The following is a 17229-nucleotide window of genomic DNA, read 5'->3' on the forward strand; positions in this document are numbered from 1 at the left end:
GTTGGTTCTGGCAAATCAGTGGGAACTGTTGGCGTGATCAGAGAAATCAGGTATTCCTAATGTATGAAGCAAATAAGTTGTTCCTGTCTTCACTTTTGCAACAGACAGCGACTTCCCAAAAGGATGGAGGAAAGGGTTGCCTGAAGACTTTAAAAAGCAAAGCACCAATAGCAGTTGCAAGCCCATCACTGCCTCACATAACCTGGGGAAGCTGCAAGACCACAGTTTGACAAGCTGAAACAAAGTACCACATAGCTTATAACTATTTTGTAAATAAACCCACACTTCCATGTTGAAGCAGGTTAACATATTTCAGTAGTCAGATAAGGACACTACTTAGAGAGATCTCTTACTTTTCATAAAGACAGAAGTTACTTTCCTAACCTATGGCCACATAAAACAATTGCCAACATGTGCATTTCTGCAAAGTCCAAAGGCATCACTGGACATTGGCTTAGATTAGAAGTTAAGCCCATGGAAGGAATGGGCACTTGTCTCCAACACTTCTGAGCTAGCAAAAGCTCAGGTTCTCTTCTAACACATTTTGTAGTCGTTCTACCCTCCTCTTCAATCCCTCGATGAATTTCACAGCTGGTGAGCTATGGATCTCAGATCTGAGGGCTAGTTGTAGTGGGTATGCACAGCATAGCTACAAGAAGTTTATATCTGCTATACAGCCACCTGCATACATTCCTGAAGGTGTATGTAGTCCATTATAGCTTATTGAAGATAGCAGGGTCAGAAGAGTCCCAGTCGCTAACCTAGCATTAATTCCTTCCTTCTGCAGTCCCAGACATGAAGCTACTTCAAGTCTTCAGTATCCCTCCACTGCACCCTTTCTTCTACTAGAAGTTTTACATGTGGAACATCATCAGGAACACATGCCTCCTGGGTATGAAAACCAAACCTTCTGGTGGATGACAATGCACACTAACTACTCAATGTTAGCAAGAGGCTGATACGAAGGGGCAATAAATTTCCTATAAAGATTCAGCGACTAAAACACTGAAGTTATCTCAGCTTGCAATAGTAATGTAATCCAGCAACCATTTGGGGTGCAATAACTAATACCCACAAACTACAGTTAGGTAGCATGGCATCAGCTCATTATCCCTGCAAGAATGCCACAAGTCCACAGAATACCCATACTCAAAAGAAACATCCTGTAGTTGGGATTTAACGAACATCACTTCTTCAGTGCAAGCTCACATGAATGGCTCCTGTGGATTGCTACATGTTCAGGTAGAGAAATAGTTGACCAGAAAACAACATGCCAGGAAAAGGCAGGCAGTATGTGAAAGTTTCCCAGACCAAAAACCTGCTGAATCTACACAAGGACACTAGCACACACTAGCATCAACAGAGGACTCATAACTCAGACCACATCCAAAAGGGTGACAGCTGTTACATGCAGTCAAATGAAGGCTACAGAATTAATTATACATCCAGTGCAACAAAGGACTGAGGAACACCTACCTAGAGGCCACTGGCGTATCATTATAACCCTCCACTTCAGAGCGCACAGTTGAGGTTGGCCTCCTGCTTGCTGCTCACACCGAGTACTAGAGATCAGTAAGGGAACTATGCAAGCAAATAAATGAAAGTGCTGCATGAATAGCTATCTACTACTCACCTAACAACAACTTGATTCTATTACTAAGAGCAACCAAAAATCCAACACCCAATAAAAGTTGTCCCAAGAAATGCTGATTTGGATTAAGTTCTAACATGCATTCAATTCCCTATTAGGCTTTCTAACAAGGCAGCTGTTTGCAAGGATAGTTTTACTGTATCTTCCCTCCCCTCAAAGTTAATGGTGGGCTGTAGTTTTTAGAGTGATTTCCTGTTTGTGTTATACTCTAAAAATCCTGCCTATTTGCTCCACTAAAAGGCATGTGCTTGGAAGTGGTTTTGATGGTTTTTAGTCACATCCCCCCCTTTTGATTGCCACAGCATCCAAAGCGTCTGAAAATAAGATGGCTATTTCAAGTTACATTCCCTTCGTTCCCTGCCCACATGTACTTGGCTACCAATTTGGGGTGCAGGATCAGAGGGAGCCTCAGGCTTTAGAATAACACAAACAATTAAAATAGGAAATATATTAACACAACTTCATCTCCCTTCCCCCTGCTCAGCAGATTTGACTCTGTTGGTGTTCACCTCCATCTTAAAGATCTCCTACATATTCTGCATGTCCTCACTGTTGCCTTCCAAGCCTCTTCCCAGCAGCCAGTACCTGACCTACCACAGCATCCAAACTCTTGGAGTGAGCAGTAGCTGCTGGATGAAATGGAAGCATACAGATGCAGATTGAATTCTCATCTCTTGCACTCCCATAAGCCTGCAGCATTTCACCTTGCTTGGTACAACAGCTTCACTGCTTGTTTCACCTGTCTTGCTTCTTCTGTAACTGTGCTCAAGTTATTCTTTGTCCACACGCACCCAACAACTCAAGATTTTCCCACAGCACTAGATGAAAGCAAGTAGAAGCTGTGAGAAGAGACACAGATGGGGCCACAGTCTTGAATGGCCAAGACTGCAATCAGAATGGTCCCTTTGGAAGGGGAACACAGCAGCAATGAAGCAACATGCTTGTACAAACAGCAGTACAGTAGAAGGCTTGTACCAGCAAAGTAACCCCACAGCCTTTGCAACAGTCTCAGCAGATTTGCTTAGAGACGTGGCTCAAGAGCTGCTTTCTACTTGGTCACTGAACAAGGCAAAAAAATCCCACATGCCTAAGCAGAAGTGTGAGATGTGCTGACTACATTGCCTTATAGAAAAATCAACTGGGCTAGAACTAGCTTGCCCATTGAAAATAAGCACATTTGGTTTCCCTCCCTCCACGCAAGAGCCAGTTGCATAAAGTTAGGCCAACATGTGGTACACATATGATTCAAATGTAACATTTCCTGGCAACCAGCAGCAAGTCCAGGGGAGGATCTGCACTGCTGATAATGTCAATTTTTCCCATGGCTGTCAAAAAAAGTCTGCTGATCTCTTAAGATATGAGCAGCAAACCCCATTCCACTGGATTTACAGCAGCACCTTTTGGAGTAGGGGTGCACATAGCACTCAGGGTGGAGAAGCAAAATCCAAGACATGCACCAAGGTCTCTTACAGCAACTACCTTGGAAAAGTGAAATAAACTAAAATGACTGACATAACTGGTGCAAATTCAGTCCCTTAACTCCAATAACTCAGTAAAAACGTCCAAAAATGGGAGAAAGACCATCAAAGGATAGAAAGCTGCTTCCATACTAGAATCACTAAGCAGGCTATGGCTCTTCATCCTGGAGAAGTGGCTGAGGAATAGAAGTCCTTAAAATAATAAGGGAAATAGGGAGAAATAGGTCATGGAGAGCCTACTATTCACTATTCCCTCCAACACAGAAGCTTGGAGGCAGGTCCAAGTTCAAAGCATGTGAGATGAGGTGGTTCTTCCTGCAACATGCCCTAAGCCCATGCAACTCCTCACTTTGCTGTACCATGGATGCTGGAGTTTGCATTGGCTCACAAGCATGTTCACAGAAATTCTGCATTAATTTCTCAAACACAAAGGCACCATTTCTGGGTCAGTAGGTTACAGGGCTGCAAAATCCTGAAAGCCAGGACACTGGCTTTATATATAGTGAGCTATCACTATATCCTTGCCCTTATTCTTGTACCCCTCCCGAGACACAGCAAGATGGATACAGGACTATACATAAGCCTTCTTTATGACCCAGTATTGCTGGTTTTACATTCTTTATGCACAAATTAAATGGATTAAGAAAGGAATCATTAAAGTCACTTGAAGTTAATATTTTTCTATTCCTTTGGCTGCCATGAGTAAGAGCTGCTAACATTTCTCCTATTATTGCCTGAGGAACAACTCTTTAATGCGTTTCCTCCAATTCTTTTCAAATTATACAAGCGGTAAGACTGAAGAGGCAATCCCTGGTGGTAGCATCTTCTTTCAAGGCAGGTAACAAATTAGTTCAGAACTTCTCCAAGAGCAGGACAGAAGCAGCTAGTTTCTTAATCACATTAATTTTACAACACCTGCATGGCATCTTTGTTTACAAAAGCACACAGCTCTACCAGCAGCTTCATGCATGCTAACAAAAAAGGTACCACCATCTAATTTCATCAGGAATTTTTTGGGCTGCACTCCCAGCATCTAAAACCAGCATTTTCAGAGAAGATCCAACACCAGTAAGAACTACTGGCTCCTCATTTCACAGAGAAAAACTAAAGTGAGCAAGATTTTAAGATGCCAGGCAGCATGGATAATTAAGTAGGAAAGACTAAGTTCACCTGCAAGAGACATGGAAAAACTATGTCAATAGCTTTAACAATACATTTTTCTTATCAAAAAGGTGTATTCTTTCATAGGGCAAAAACATACTTAGTGACTTTCATTACAACTTGCTAAACTGAGGTTGCATTCAAAATCAAAAGAGTTTTTAGAAGCTACGGTTTTCACCAAGTAGTCCCATGGCATTTGTCTTTCATGTTATTAGAGTACCAGTGAGAAACAAGATGAAGTGATTACATGTGAAATTAACAAAGCAGATGCTTATTTCACTTTGGGGCTTCAATCACAGGTAGAGACTGTATCCAGTTTTGGGACCTTTCGTACAAGACAGAAACTGAGAACCTGGAATCAGTTTAGTGAAGACCTGCCCAAGATGGCTGGGGACTGAAGCACCTCTCCTGTGAAGAGAGGTTGAGCCCAGAAAGGCTTTGAGGGAAGCATAGCAGCAGCCTGCCCCAGAAGTCATTGAGAAGATAGAACCAAGCTCTTCCCAGGGGTGCAGGGCAGAAGTACAAGAAACAATAGGCTTAAGTTGACACAACAGATGTCCTCACCAGGTAGAAGGAAAACCAGTCTCACTAATCATTAATCCTTAGAACTGATGAGCCAAAGAGTTTGCACAAACTGTATTCCTAGCGGTTTTCAAGACTGGACAAAACCTTATGCAATATGGTCTGAATTCAATACAGACCTTGCTTTGAGCAGAATACTGGACTGTAGACCACCTAAGATCCCTTCCAGCTCAAATGGTTTTGTAGTTCTATGAAAGGACATGTTACAATGCTGGATAAAGAGTTATTAATGTGACTCCTTAAGTAAAAATTATAGCTAAAGGGTGCAAGACTTTGGCAACTGAGCCCTTGACCAAAAGTCTTCACAGACACTGTGAGACACTAACTGGCACAGGGTGCCCAGAAAAGCTGTGGCTGCCCCATTCCTGACAGTATTTAAGGTCAGGTTGGATGGGGCTTCGAGCAACCTGGTCTAGCAGGTGTCCCTGCCCATTGGAGGAAGTTGAAAATAGATGATATTTAAGGTCCCTTCTAACCCAAGCCATTCTACAATACCTTTCTGGAATTGCAAATAAAAAATAAGATCTGATGACTGGTTTCCCCAAAAAGTGTTTTGAAGCAATCACACTTTGTATGTCTTAATATTTCTCAAGTTTTGGAGTCACTGTTAGTGACAGGGTAAACAAGTAACCATATTATTCCAGGTTTGCGAGCAACACATTGTCCTAACAGTGCCAAGCAACCCATGGTGACAGTGCCTAAATTCTTGCACACTAATTGCTGTTTCTAGTATTAGAACATATCTGAAAAGTTAAGACATCACAAGTTGTGCTTTCCTTTAGCCTAGAAAATCAAAAAATACCCAAGAAAACAGATTTTTTTTTTCCTCCTCTCAAAAACAGGACAATGGAACAAATTTGGATGGGAGAAAAGTTTGGATCAAACAGTTGCACTGATAAGTCACACTGAATCATTCTTTTTTTTCACCCTCTATGTCTCCAAAGACATAAAGGTTTTATATGTCTTAGTAGGAATGGCCACATTTAACACTTAAAACTCACTGGTTTTCTGTGCTTCCACATTGCAGCCAAAAGCAGCTCATAATCCATCACAGGAGATCTACACAATGAATCACAAAGCTGTGTGACTCATCTGAGACAGACTAAAAGTCTCAATTCCAAGTAGATACTTCCCTCCACTCCTTGTCCTGCCCCCTCCACAGCAGGGTTAACCAACAGCTCACAAACCATGACCCAAAGTCACTGCTCAGCATGTTCAGAGAAGCCAGCAGCTATCCCAGCTTGCTTAATATTCTGGTCAAAAAGCTCTGGCACTTCAGCATCTTCTGAAGAAGTCGCTCAGCCAGCCTTTCTGCCTCTGCCATATGAGTCAAAGTGGCTGCCTGAACAACCACCAAACACCACATCTCCTGCAGCACAAGCCCAAAATCTTCTGCATTATATTCTTTCAACTTACCACCTTGGCCACCCGAAGGAAAGAGGAGAAACTTTCATGTCTCTAAACTGTGTCAATCAAGCTAGCTCTGACCTGGTGAGTCTTCTGATTTCTTTGAAGAAGTACTAACATTATGTTAGCTCTTGTGGTTGGAAGACCACCTTCTGTATCTTCCAGGTACTGAACAGAGCCTTGACCTCATCTCTAACTTCTCTATTTCTTACTTAAGCTACTGCAATACAAGTTTCCTAAGGAAAAAGTTATCTTAACTAATGCAATGCTACTTTTCTAAGCCTACAACTATAATAAAGGCACAGAAAAGTTCCTTCAGTGGGGGTGTCTGGGATATTAACTCTTAAATGAAGGCAGACTTTTGATAAAAACATCACTATCAACTACTTTTAATATGATCCTGATTTAAGTAAAAAAATACTATAGCCCAATTCTCAAAGAAAAATTACTTTCCCCTTTAGATTTTTCCCTTATTTATAACAACTGTAAGCACCACTGTAGCCAACACACTCAGATGAATAAATCATTTCAAGCGAGAAATGGGCTTATTGTATGTTTATCCAAGGACCTTCACTCCCACACTCCATATTTTAAACACCTGCAAAAGGTGTTTATTACCTCACATATACCTGTAAATATCACCCCCTATAATTAAGCCAGGCAATTAAAATCCCAACATAACCCAGAGTATGTTGTCTTAAGTACAAAACTGGGTGGTCTGCCATAGACATGGTCACTTTTCTGTATCAGATTGCCTCACCTGCTGCAAGGCCCAGCTACATGATGGGAAATGTGTGCAGCTCAGGAAAAATAGTTAACTTGGATTGTGGGGCCCAAGTCAGATGGCAAAAAGGAAAGATCATCCTTTCTTTTCCCATTGGCAGGAAAGGAACAAAGGCACCCCCCATGCTCCCCTGGGTATAGATCCAAGACCAGCAAGAGGCAGCGTTGTCCAAAGGCTCTTCATTGCCCCAGGGACTGCTCTATCCTGTAATTAGGAATCAAAATGAGCAGGTGATCAACATTTACCCTTTGTCTGATGTGCATAATTCTTGCTAAATCTCACTGGTTTCTCATTATAGCAGAATTAATAGTCTTTGTGTGCGGGATAACTCTCTTTAGAAGGCTTTTGTCACTGTCCCCCGCAACAGACTCATAAGGTAAACACGACCACCTCTACAACAGCAGGCAAGAAGTTGACTTTGTGATCAGTGCCAGGTATAGTCGTTACTAGCCTACTGTTGAACTGACAAGCTTTATTTCATAGGGTTTGCAGGGACCAGCTCATCTAAGTGTTTTATCAGGTTTTTGTTTATTAAAATTGAAGAAGGCACAAGACTGAAATGGAGTGCAAATGTACCAGAGGGCAAGACAAGAGCTCAAAGTGATCTTCAACTAGAGAAAGTACTCTGGAGAAGGCTCATGCGATGTTCCCAGGTAAAAGACTTAAGAACAATCAATTGCCTAGAAACAAGAGTCCTCAGAAGAGACTGACAGAACTTAAAACTCTCTCCTTAGCCCTCCCTAAAAATTGGAGGTCTTCAAATAAGTAAAAGACTGCTGCAGAGAACAGGCTAACATGTTCTCCATTCTCCTGCTGAGTAGGACAAATAGTAATTGGGAAAAAGTACAGCTTGGTGTCTGATGTAGCACACTGAAAATGAAAGAGAAAGCAAAGATCCCTACTACATGTTTCGATGCTTAGCAGGCAATAGCAGATAATTTGTGTGCACTTAGCATTCTGCTTGCATTTTTATAGCTATACATTATTTTTATAGCTTTACATTAAATTAGGATTCTTGGAGGAGGCCTGAGGTGAAAGATCATATTTCAATACACTTTAAACCCCTTTAATGTTGCTTCTTCTTCCTTTTTGAATTCTTTTAATTGTAGCTCAGTTCATTCCTGCATCTCCCCTTTACATCTTGCTTTATATGAGAAATATCTGCTCTGTATAATCCTAATTTATTCTTAATTGCAAGAGTCTCATTTTTTCTTTTCCTTTCTTAAAACCTAGAAGTTCTCCACCTGTCCTCTTCATATCCTTGGTGTTCTATAATAAGTTGCATCCTAAGCAGGTACCATTCAGCAAGATTAGTTTTTACACTGCATCTCTAGATTGAAAACCAGGCAATAAACAACCCACCCCACACAACTTAGCTATTCTAATTCAAAGAAGTACACAAGCTACTACAGATCCTCAGGACAAAGAGTTACGTGCACTGTAAGAATATTTACTTACATTTACTCACAATCAAAATCAGACTCAATTCTTTTGAGGAAACTGGAGGTTGACTTACAAATTACACACATGGGTGGAGGTGGCTCAAACCTTTCTTGCATTAACAAATCTCAAGGAAGAGCCTGCATTCTCAATGCAGCTCTGATCCAGAAATCCTTTTTCATTACTACGTCTGCTTGGAGAAACTAAAACAGAGGTCTCAGCATAACTATGAGACTTCATTTTTCATTTCCTTGAAAAAGTGAGGAAAAGTAAACCCTATTTAGTAACATCCTTTTTCCCTTTGGAAGAGCTAAATCAGACGTCCCTTCCCACACATTTCTGTCCCCGAAAGCAACCTGCAAGTCTCACAGCAAAGCTAGGAATACACATTCACAATGTTTTTCTTGCTTCTCTACTCACTCAACTGGTTCACACTTCACAGGCTGGGCTTTCGGTCTACCTTTTTTGTTACAAAGTTCATCAACACTGTATCTGTTTATCTGCTCCATAAAAACGATAAGGAAATAAGCCCACAGAAGATAAGCAGGAACCCTTTAACAGCTACCTTCCTGCTGAGCCAGCAAGTGCTGTTTCTGGCACCATCTGTGTCCTGAAAGTCTGTTCTCTTGCACTTTATTCACTAAACAGGGTAAAAATATTTGGAAAGAAAAATCTCTTGAAGCGTCTTCTACACTGGGGAAGCTGGTTTTAAAATGTTTTAAAAGAAAATAAGAAAGGTGACATTTCACATAAAAATTCCTTCTCAGAAGAAGTCTACTTGGATCCCCACCATGTTGAATCTCAAACTCCAAGTACTTCAGTTTTAAATCACCACACGTAGACCTCCTCCTAGGAGGCATATCATTTTGTCTTGCAAATACACCTCCAGTGCTGAATACTTGCAAGCGAAGTGAGAGATTACTTGCTGTTACAAATTAGGAGTCAAAACAGTATGTTACAGACTGCAGTTCAGGAAAGAGTAAGAGCTATTTACTGTTCTGCAGAGACCATAGCCTGGGTGTTTGTTTCCAATGAGAAGGAGATGAGACTGGTATGTGTGAAGAATGGGAGAAGGTGGTGTGCTAAATCCTTCACTTGTCATGATTCTTAGCATCAATCTGGACTTTGTATTTGATGAGTAAAGAGAGTAAAAGGGAGGAGGAGCAATGATACCCACCTACTATCACTAAGAAGAGGTCCACTAGTTATTTGAAGGTTTGCTTCACCAAAAACTTGAGAACAATTGAAACATTTATTTAAAAAGTAAAATCTGGTCACGCACATGTACTTCATATTACTAAATTGATAAAATAACCTCTATATGCAATTTATATGTAAGCAGAATAAAAGGAAGAAGATGGACTCCAGAAGTGATGACACTTTTATGGAGCATGGGCACTGATCCAGGGTCCTCAAAGTCCTCAAACCCAGACAGACCAGTGTGAGTAAGGGAAAAAGAAAAACGCAAGTGACCTCTTGGAACGTGACTCTGGATAAACTCCTACCAGTCCAGACTCCAGTCTCAGTCTGACTCAAGTCTTAAATGTTCATAGTTCAGAGAAAGATGCTGCCTTCCCACCACCTCCAGTTTCTTCTAGCTGGGCAAAGAGTACAAGAGTACCAACCCACACATACAGAAACATTGCAGAACCTCGCCAAAAATCCTCTTGTGAAGTTCAAATTAATTACCAGGCAAGTTCTGTACAAACTTAACCTTGAATGCCTTGGAATGCATTAGAATTTTATCTTTTACAGCTGCATTTTAAAGATGAGCTCTTCAGGATAGCAACCCTGTAGGGTTCTTACAATGTAGGAACTTGTATATTAAGTAGCATATTAATAAGTATATATTAATATGCTTGTTATAGCAGGTCATTATCTGCCTTTCTTCTACCACTTAACCCTGAATATGATCTTAAAGCTGTTGCTGTTACCTTACCTTTTTTGCTTATACCATAATGGGCTAAGTACAGAGGGAACTCTTATGTTACCTGCCAGAAACAACTACAAGTCCAGCTGCTACGACTAGTTCCAAGAGTCAGTATTTTGTTCAGTAGCTTCAACCTATATGAAGGAGAAAACTCATTGGAACATTTTCCTCAAAATGCCATCCAGAAAAGTGAATAGTTAATCTGGATTTGTGAACTTGGTTTATGAAAAGTCTTATTAATAAATGCTGGTTACTCTGGCCTTTTACACCCAGTTTTCCAAGCTATATGGAATAACTATAGATCAAGTGTCCTACCTCATGATTCTTCAGGATACCCAGTTTCTTCCAAGTGGAAGTCAAGCTTTCCTCAACATTAATGTTTTCTCTTCCACTCTACTAAAGACTCTGGATTTCACTAAATAGATGCACTTGCCTCTAGAAAGATGAGAGGGTACACCAGAGAAACAGTTCCAAGGTTTTTATGGGAAATTCATTACTCTGGCATTTCACATCTTAGGAGCCAGCCTCCATCCACATAGAAACCAAAGCATCTGTATCAACAGCAAGACACCTTCTCCAGATGATGTATCACAAAACAGATTAAGCCTCAATTTATTCCCTGAATATTTTTCTGGTTTTGAAAATGTTATTCTCTGGGGTGCTCAGGAGTGGGAACTGCTACCAAACACTGCTATACTCCACACTACAAACACTGCAGCTACATTCCTGTAGGACCAGCATCCCTTCTGCTTTTCGAGACCTGCTTTCTCCAATGCTAACGACCTGCATTTAAGAACATCATGGATGGCTTCCTTATTACAAGAGATGCTGTGGGTGATGTGTTGTAAGCCAAGGACCATCTCTGTTAGATGTGGGTGTACACAGAGATGCTCCCTGGGTCAGAGTCCCATGTGGCCCAGGACTTACAGGTACTGTATGACACACTGGCAACAAGAACAGCTGCGAAGCACTGAACTAGAGACACATACATTGACTTTTAGGAGCTTCCCATGTAAAATGTTTTCTACAAAGAACAAAATTAAAACAATTACTTAAACAGAACTTAAAAACAAACAAACAAAAAAACCCTGCTTTTCCAAAGAATGACAAAGTAGCCTTCCTAATGACAGTTATATTAAAAAAAAAAATCGTAACATATATCTTTCATCTGTTCTTTTCCCATGTTCCTATGTCACTGTAAAAAGAAAAGTGTTGCAGGGTACTGTATGTGTTTTGTGCTTCAATATCAAATATACATGAGGGCTGAGAGACTGAACTAACCTAGAGACATCTTTCATCAGCTGTTTTTGGTTTGGTTTTAAGGATTTCACACCCATTAGAAGTCAGTCTTGATTCAAGTAATTAACAAAGGAGTGATGAGGCAAGCAGATTGGCACAGAGGGACTATAAGATACAATCTGAGTAAAATTGCTCCAGCTGCCACATGTGTACACATACACACCATCCCCTCAGAAAACTTTATGCAAGAACACTGATTCAATAGAAATCCCTCTCTATATGTATAAACTTTCAAGCTCTCCCTACCAAGCAACTGGTTGCAGAACAGTCTTGTTTTAAGGAGGAATTATCCAAAACTTTCTTACAAAGCTCAAAGGAAGTTTTTGCAAGGTCTTTTAGCACCAGAAAAAAAAAGATGATATCAGAGCCTAAGGTAACCTTGACATGAGACAATTCCCTGGTTAAATGAGTTACCAGTTGCTGTATGTTGTCATCAGCACTCTTTTGAGAGCATATAGAACTTACCTGCTTAGTGCAGAAGTGGCAGACAGACAGCACTTACAAAGGAAAACTTCGGGAAGTTTGTGGACAAACTGTGCTTGGCAAGCAGCCCTGATGTTGAAAGAGAATGCAAAAGTATTGCAGAGGTCTCTAAATTCTGTGCCCCAACAAGGGTCAGGTCTGTACAAGCAGCTTGAGGGTATCTAGACAAGGCTGAGATGATGCTAATAGGGACAATCTTAACACTTCCTTGGGAACCTTAGGAAGGCAAAGTGTTTTAAAAAGGTAGAGCAGAAAGAACATCTGTCTGAGACCAGATGTCACCACAGACACTACAATGGAGAAGCAGAGGGAAATCACTTAAAAAAAATCAAGAAGCAGATGAGAAACAGGGTAGATACCTATAACATATAAACAGTATTAGCTACATATACGCAAGTTGATGCATTTTTATGCATATACGTAAGTTGATGCATTTTTATGTACTTTGCTCAACAGGGCTCGGCTTACATCTGTGTTTATTCACATTTTTCTGAATCATATGCCTCTGCTCTGATACTACTCCTATACAAAACCCTTAGAGTAAGTTTGTACCAAAATATAAGTTAATCCTCAAATTAGTCACCCTCAACCGTTCTTATTACTACACTTGCCAAAAGCTTGACAAAGAAAAAGCAGTTCTGAATTTGAAGTAAAAGGTGAATATGGTTCAACCGAGGGGAGCACATGGCTCAGGAAGTGCAGAAGAAATTCTTATATTGACAGCACATGCCAGAAGGGCAGATTGAAGCAATGAGATGTGGTGTGTGCTGATCTCTTACAGAAACCCTGCAGATGATAGCCTAGGGTGGACAGAGCAATGCTTCCATTTTTCTCCAAAAGCAAGGAAGCAATCAGGGAGGGCAAACAAAGAAGTAGCTACAGAAGGAAAGGCAGACCAAGAAGGCAGACCAAACCTGCTAAGAGAACAATGCTGCCAGAGCTTTAGCTTCAAACCCTCCATCCTCTAATCTCCCTCAGACAAAAGGATGACTTACCACTAGTAAAACATGAAAACAACATTTTAAACACATACAAGGTAAAAAAACAATAAAGAAAGCAGATCTGTTCTCACAGGAGAACATCTACTACAAAAATTATAGCACTATCTATGGAGTGTTAACAGCAAGTATATAATATATTAGTGAGAGCAAGTAATTGTAAGAGCATGAGCAAATAATTTGCCATCCCACCACCACTTTGGAGAAACAAGGAAAAACAAAAAAAAAAGAAAAATGATCAACATTATCAGCATTAAATTTCTGGTTTTGTAAAGTATTGGCCAAGTATTTAAATATGAACTTGTATCAAGTTTACTGAACTCATACACCAGACACCAGAAAGGTCCAAAACGGGCAAGCTTTCAGTCTAAGAGAGTGACTGCATCAGAAAGTTAGCATTCACCAAAGAATCCATTTCAACATTTTTTATGGTTAACTCGGAGAGCAGAAATGAAGGCAGTTATCTGAATTGCTTAGAAGGCTCTATTGTTTCCTCTTCCAAAGGATTTTTCCCCAGAACAGAATGAGTGGTGTGTGCAAAGCAAGTGAAAGGTGGGGGAAGGGGAAGAGTCTTGTGGATAAAGAGAGAAACAGAAACAGTTTTTAGCACAGATACCAGTTTTTAAAGTAGCTTCCTACCTCCCACTGCAAGTGAGGCGGGATATTTCTGATCTGAAGCTTCCGACTCCTGCAGATAAATTAAAGAAAATAGTTTAAAAAAAAAAAATCAGAAAGAAAACATTACTGCAAGACAGACTATACACAGTGTCATACATTAAGCATCTGTCCTACTAAAAGGGGCAAAACCAAATACACAACTCAAGAAACAAACCCCAGCAGATTGCTGGGGGGAATGTCAGGTCAAAACCATTTTGAGCCCAAAGAGCTGTTGCAGAAATACTTGTTACATGTTTGACAGCTGTTACATTTCAGGAGGTCTCCACTTTTCTTGAAGACTGTTTCTATTTCAGCTTTAAGGCCTTCAGTATCTAATTCTCCGCATTATAAATGGGTGCAATAATCTCGTGTATTTGTGCTGGGTTCCCCTCCACACACTTAAGAATTTGGGGTTTTAATTCTGTCTCTACTTTTTTTTTTTTAAATTCACCAAGAAGGTATTTCAGGATTCCACATCCCTTCAAGGAAGAGAATGTAAATTTGAACACATACATTTGCTTTGATATTAAGATATTCATTAGCCTAATGGCGGACTGTTTCCTAACATTTAATTGGCTGGTTTCTCCATCTCTGATCAGGAGGAAGGGGCAAGAATCCGTAAATTCATTGTATTTTCACCCCAAATTTACATCAGTCTTCACTTATCTAGTAAACAAAACATTCGCTTTGAAGTGCTACTGCAAAGCCCAGCAGCATGCTGGCTGCCTTCACAGCCAAGTCCTTTGTCTCCTCCCTTCCCCCAAAGTGAGAGAACAAATAAATGCCAGAGATGCCACAAAACCCTTGGGATTCACAGGAATGTGTAGATTAGCACAGTTTCAGATGGGCTCAGGTAGGGCATGCTGCTTGGGTCAGTCTGGCTACCCAGGGTAGACCTGGGGAAGGGAGAGGAGACAACATAGCTCAGTCTACCTTAGGTCTCAACTACATTTTGGTTCACCAAAGTGACTAAGTGCCGTGTGTTCAAACACTTAGTTTTACTCAGTGTTTTAATTGCTCAATACTGACCTCTCACAGAAAAGCACTTCATGTTTTAGGAACTTGTTATAGCAGAAGTTTGTTAAACTTACACAGACCAGCAAAATCTTGCAACAAAACAAGTTCCAGAGATGCTCCCATCTACCAATAAAATCAAAAACTTTCATTTCCCCCCCTCAGATCCATTTAAAATACACTCCTTTCGCTCACACCACCACCAACCACCCACACATGCCTGCAGTGAGTGTTTTACATCTCGAAATGCTCTTCTCTAGGCTTTGTTTGCTGCCCAGCCAGGGCTCTCAGCACAAAGCCACCTTGCCCAAGCTTCTCCTCACATGGAGCCCCAAAGCTGCAGTGACCACAAAAATCATGTGATAAGTACACTTTCCCCAGAAAAGATGAGCAGGTCTCAGCTGCGCAGCATTTCTCAGCTGTTTTCACTCCCTCTCAAGCAAGAGCCAATTTCAGCATCCGATCATTTAAATAGGCGGAGAAGGGAGAAGGAAAACCCAAGCTGCACACAGCTCCCTTTAAGCTTTCATTCCCGATAAAGCAAAGAAAGTGTCAGGAGCTGCTTCACCGTAACAGGGAAGGGGGGGGGGGGAATTTCCTTGAAGTCTGCAAAGATTTCCTTCAACTACAATCTCAGCTGGCGATGCTGGTACAAAACAATCACCCTAAAGGAGTGATATACTGCTCCAAAATATCAAAGTAATCTCACACAGCAACCTGAAACTTGAAAGCGGCATCCTGAAGTAGAACATAAAAGGGGATGTTCCTTCAATATTAAAAATACTGTGAAGTTTTAATGCAGAAAAATCCCAAACCATGGAATTGGCAGCCAATATGCTATTCAATGTGCTTCAAACTGTGTCGTGCCATTAGTCTTTCACACTTGTAGATTAAAATTAAAATGCATTAATTTCTTAGCAAGGAATGCCACCCACAGAAAGATTTGAGCACACAACAGCCTGGCCAGCACACCATCAGGTCTCACCCCAGCTCCATACAAAGCTAGGCAACAAATGCTCACACTGAGCAGTGTGGATTCACTGCTGAAGAGGAGAGGTGGAAAAGTCCTTTCCAGAAGCACATATACAAGTTTCATACACACAACTGGCACCTCACATTTCATTTCAGAAGGAAAACCTACATATCTTTTCCTTTACTGTCCAGCACCTACAAAATGGACCAAAATAAAAAGCAATCTCTGCATTTACTCAACAGTAAAGGACATAATACAAGGTTTGGAGTTGTTTGTTTTATTTCCAACCCGACTTTGAGGGACTGAAAAGTTTGATGCAATTTAAAAAACTTTTTTCAGCCAACATTTGCAGCACAGAAATAACTTGAACATCTTGAAAGGGAGGAGGAAGAGGAAGGGAGAGGAGCAAGGAAGAAATGCCACCTTGAAATTACCAGTTCTTCTACCACATTCATAAAGAACCAAAGGAAATGGCAAGCCAAGCACAGAAAGGGGGCAGTCCCGCTGTGCACCTCAATTTATGGCAATAGTGAGACACCTATTGAACAAAACTGAAAGGTCACTTAAAAACGACAAGAATAGCTATATCAACCATTTAATTTGAAACCATTTACACCTTTGTCGGTTGCTTGGCTGCACTGTGAGTAATTTTAACTTGGCACCCAATGCACATATCTGAAGTCTGGTGTTTATTGACGCATGTGAAAAATTAATCATTTTTTTCTTTTACATTATTGATGCATCACAATCAACAATGAAAAAAATTAATAAAGCTTTGCATGGGCAAGAGAGGATCGCGCAGAACCAGCATAAGATAAAAGATCTCAATCACCTTTGAGACATCTCCATTTCAGTTGCTAAGAGCTCCTATTAAAAAAAAAAGTATATATATATTTCTTAAAACTACCTAAAAATACACAAAGCTTGTAACCCATTTCCCCCCTCTGACCTTCTCCCCACACAAAATGACCACGTAGAAATGACAAAGGTAGGTTTGTGTTCCCAGGACCAGCACGAGCACTGAGCTAGCAACAAGCAGAGCTGGAATCCCCCATGTGCTGCGATAACCTGCACAGCTACGGCTCAGATGCACTGCTCCTCCCCATCCTCCTGCACTTTGGCAGCCCCGTGCAGCTCCTCTCTGTGGGACGGCATTACAGATTTGCAGTCACCTCTACTGCGTGCACATGAGCGCACAGGATCAGCTCTCGACTTCCGCCAAGAAAAATCCCAAACCAAAAGCAGATGTATAGCAAAGAGTAAGGGACAAAGCTGGGTCTGACCGAGTTGACTGAAGCAGCAACAGCTTCCACGAGGATGGGCTCTGATTTCAGGAAGCGTTTTTGCACAGGGGCAAAAATCCTACACAATA

General features: G+C 40.9%; 1 protein-coding gene across 3 annotated transcripts in view; it reads right to left on the bottom strand.

Annotated features, from left to right (window-relative positions):
• IGF2BP3 (insulin like growth factor 2 mRNA binding protein 3) overlaps positions 1–17229 on the bottom strand; it is a 115702-nt gene that overhangs the window by 76092 nt on the left and 22381 nt on the right. For 2 of the 3 annotated variants that reach the window (XM_062622528.1, XM_062622527.1), the window contains one exon: positions 13853–13901. The exons of the other annotated variant lie outside the window; for it this stretch is intronic. In XM_062622528.1, the coding sequence (XP_062478512.1) occupies positions 13853–13901 (49 nt within the window). The remainder of the gene's footprint in view (positions 1–13852; positions 13902–17229) is intronic. 3 annotated transcript variants of the gene reach the window in all.

Source organism: Pezoporus occidentalis, unplaced genomic scaffold (genome assembly GCF_034315485.1).
Source record: "Pezoporus occidentalis ecotype Australia unplaced genomic scaffold, CSIRO_AGI_Poc_V1 ctg243, whole genome shotgun sequence".
Taxonomy (NCBI): domain Eukaryota; kingdom Metazoa; phylum Chordata; class Aves; order Psittaciformes; family Psittacidae; genus Pezoporus; species Pezoporus occidentalis.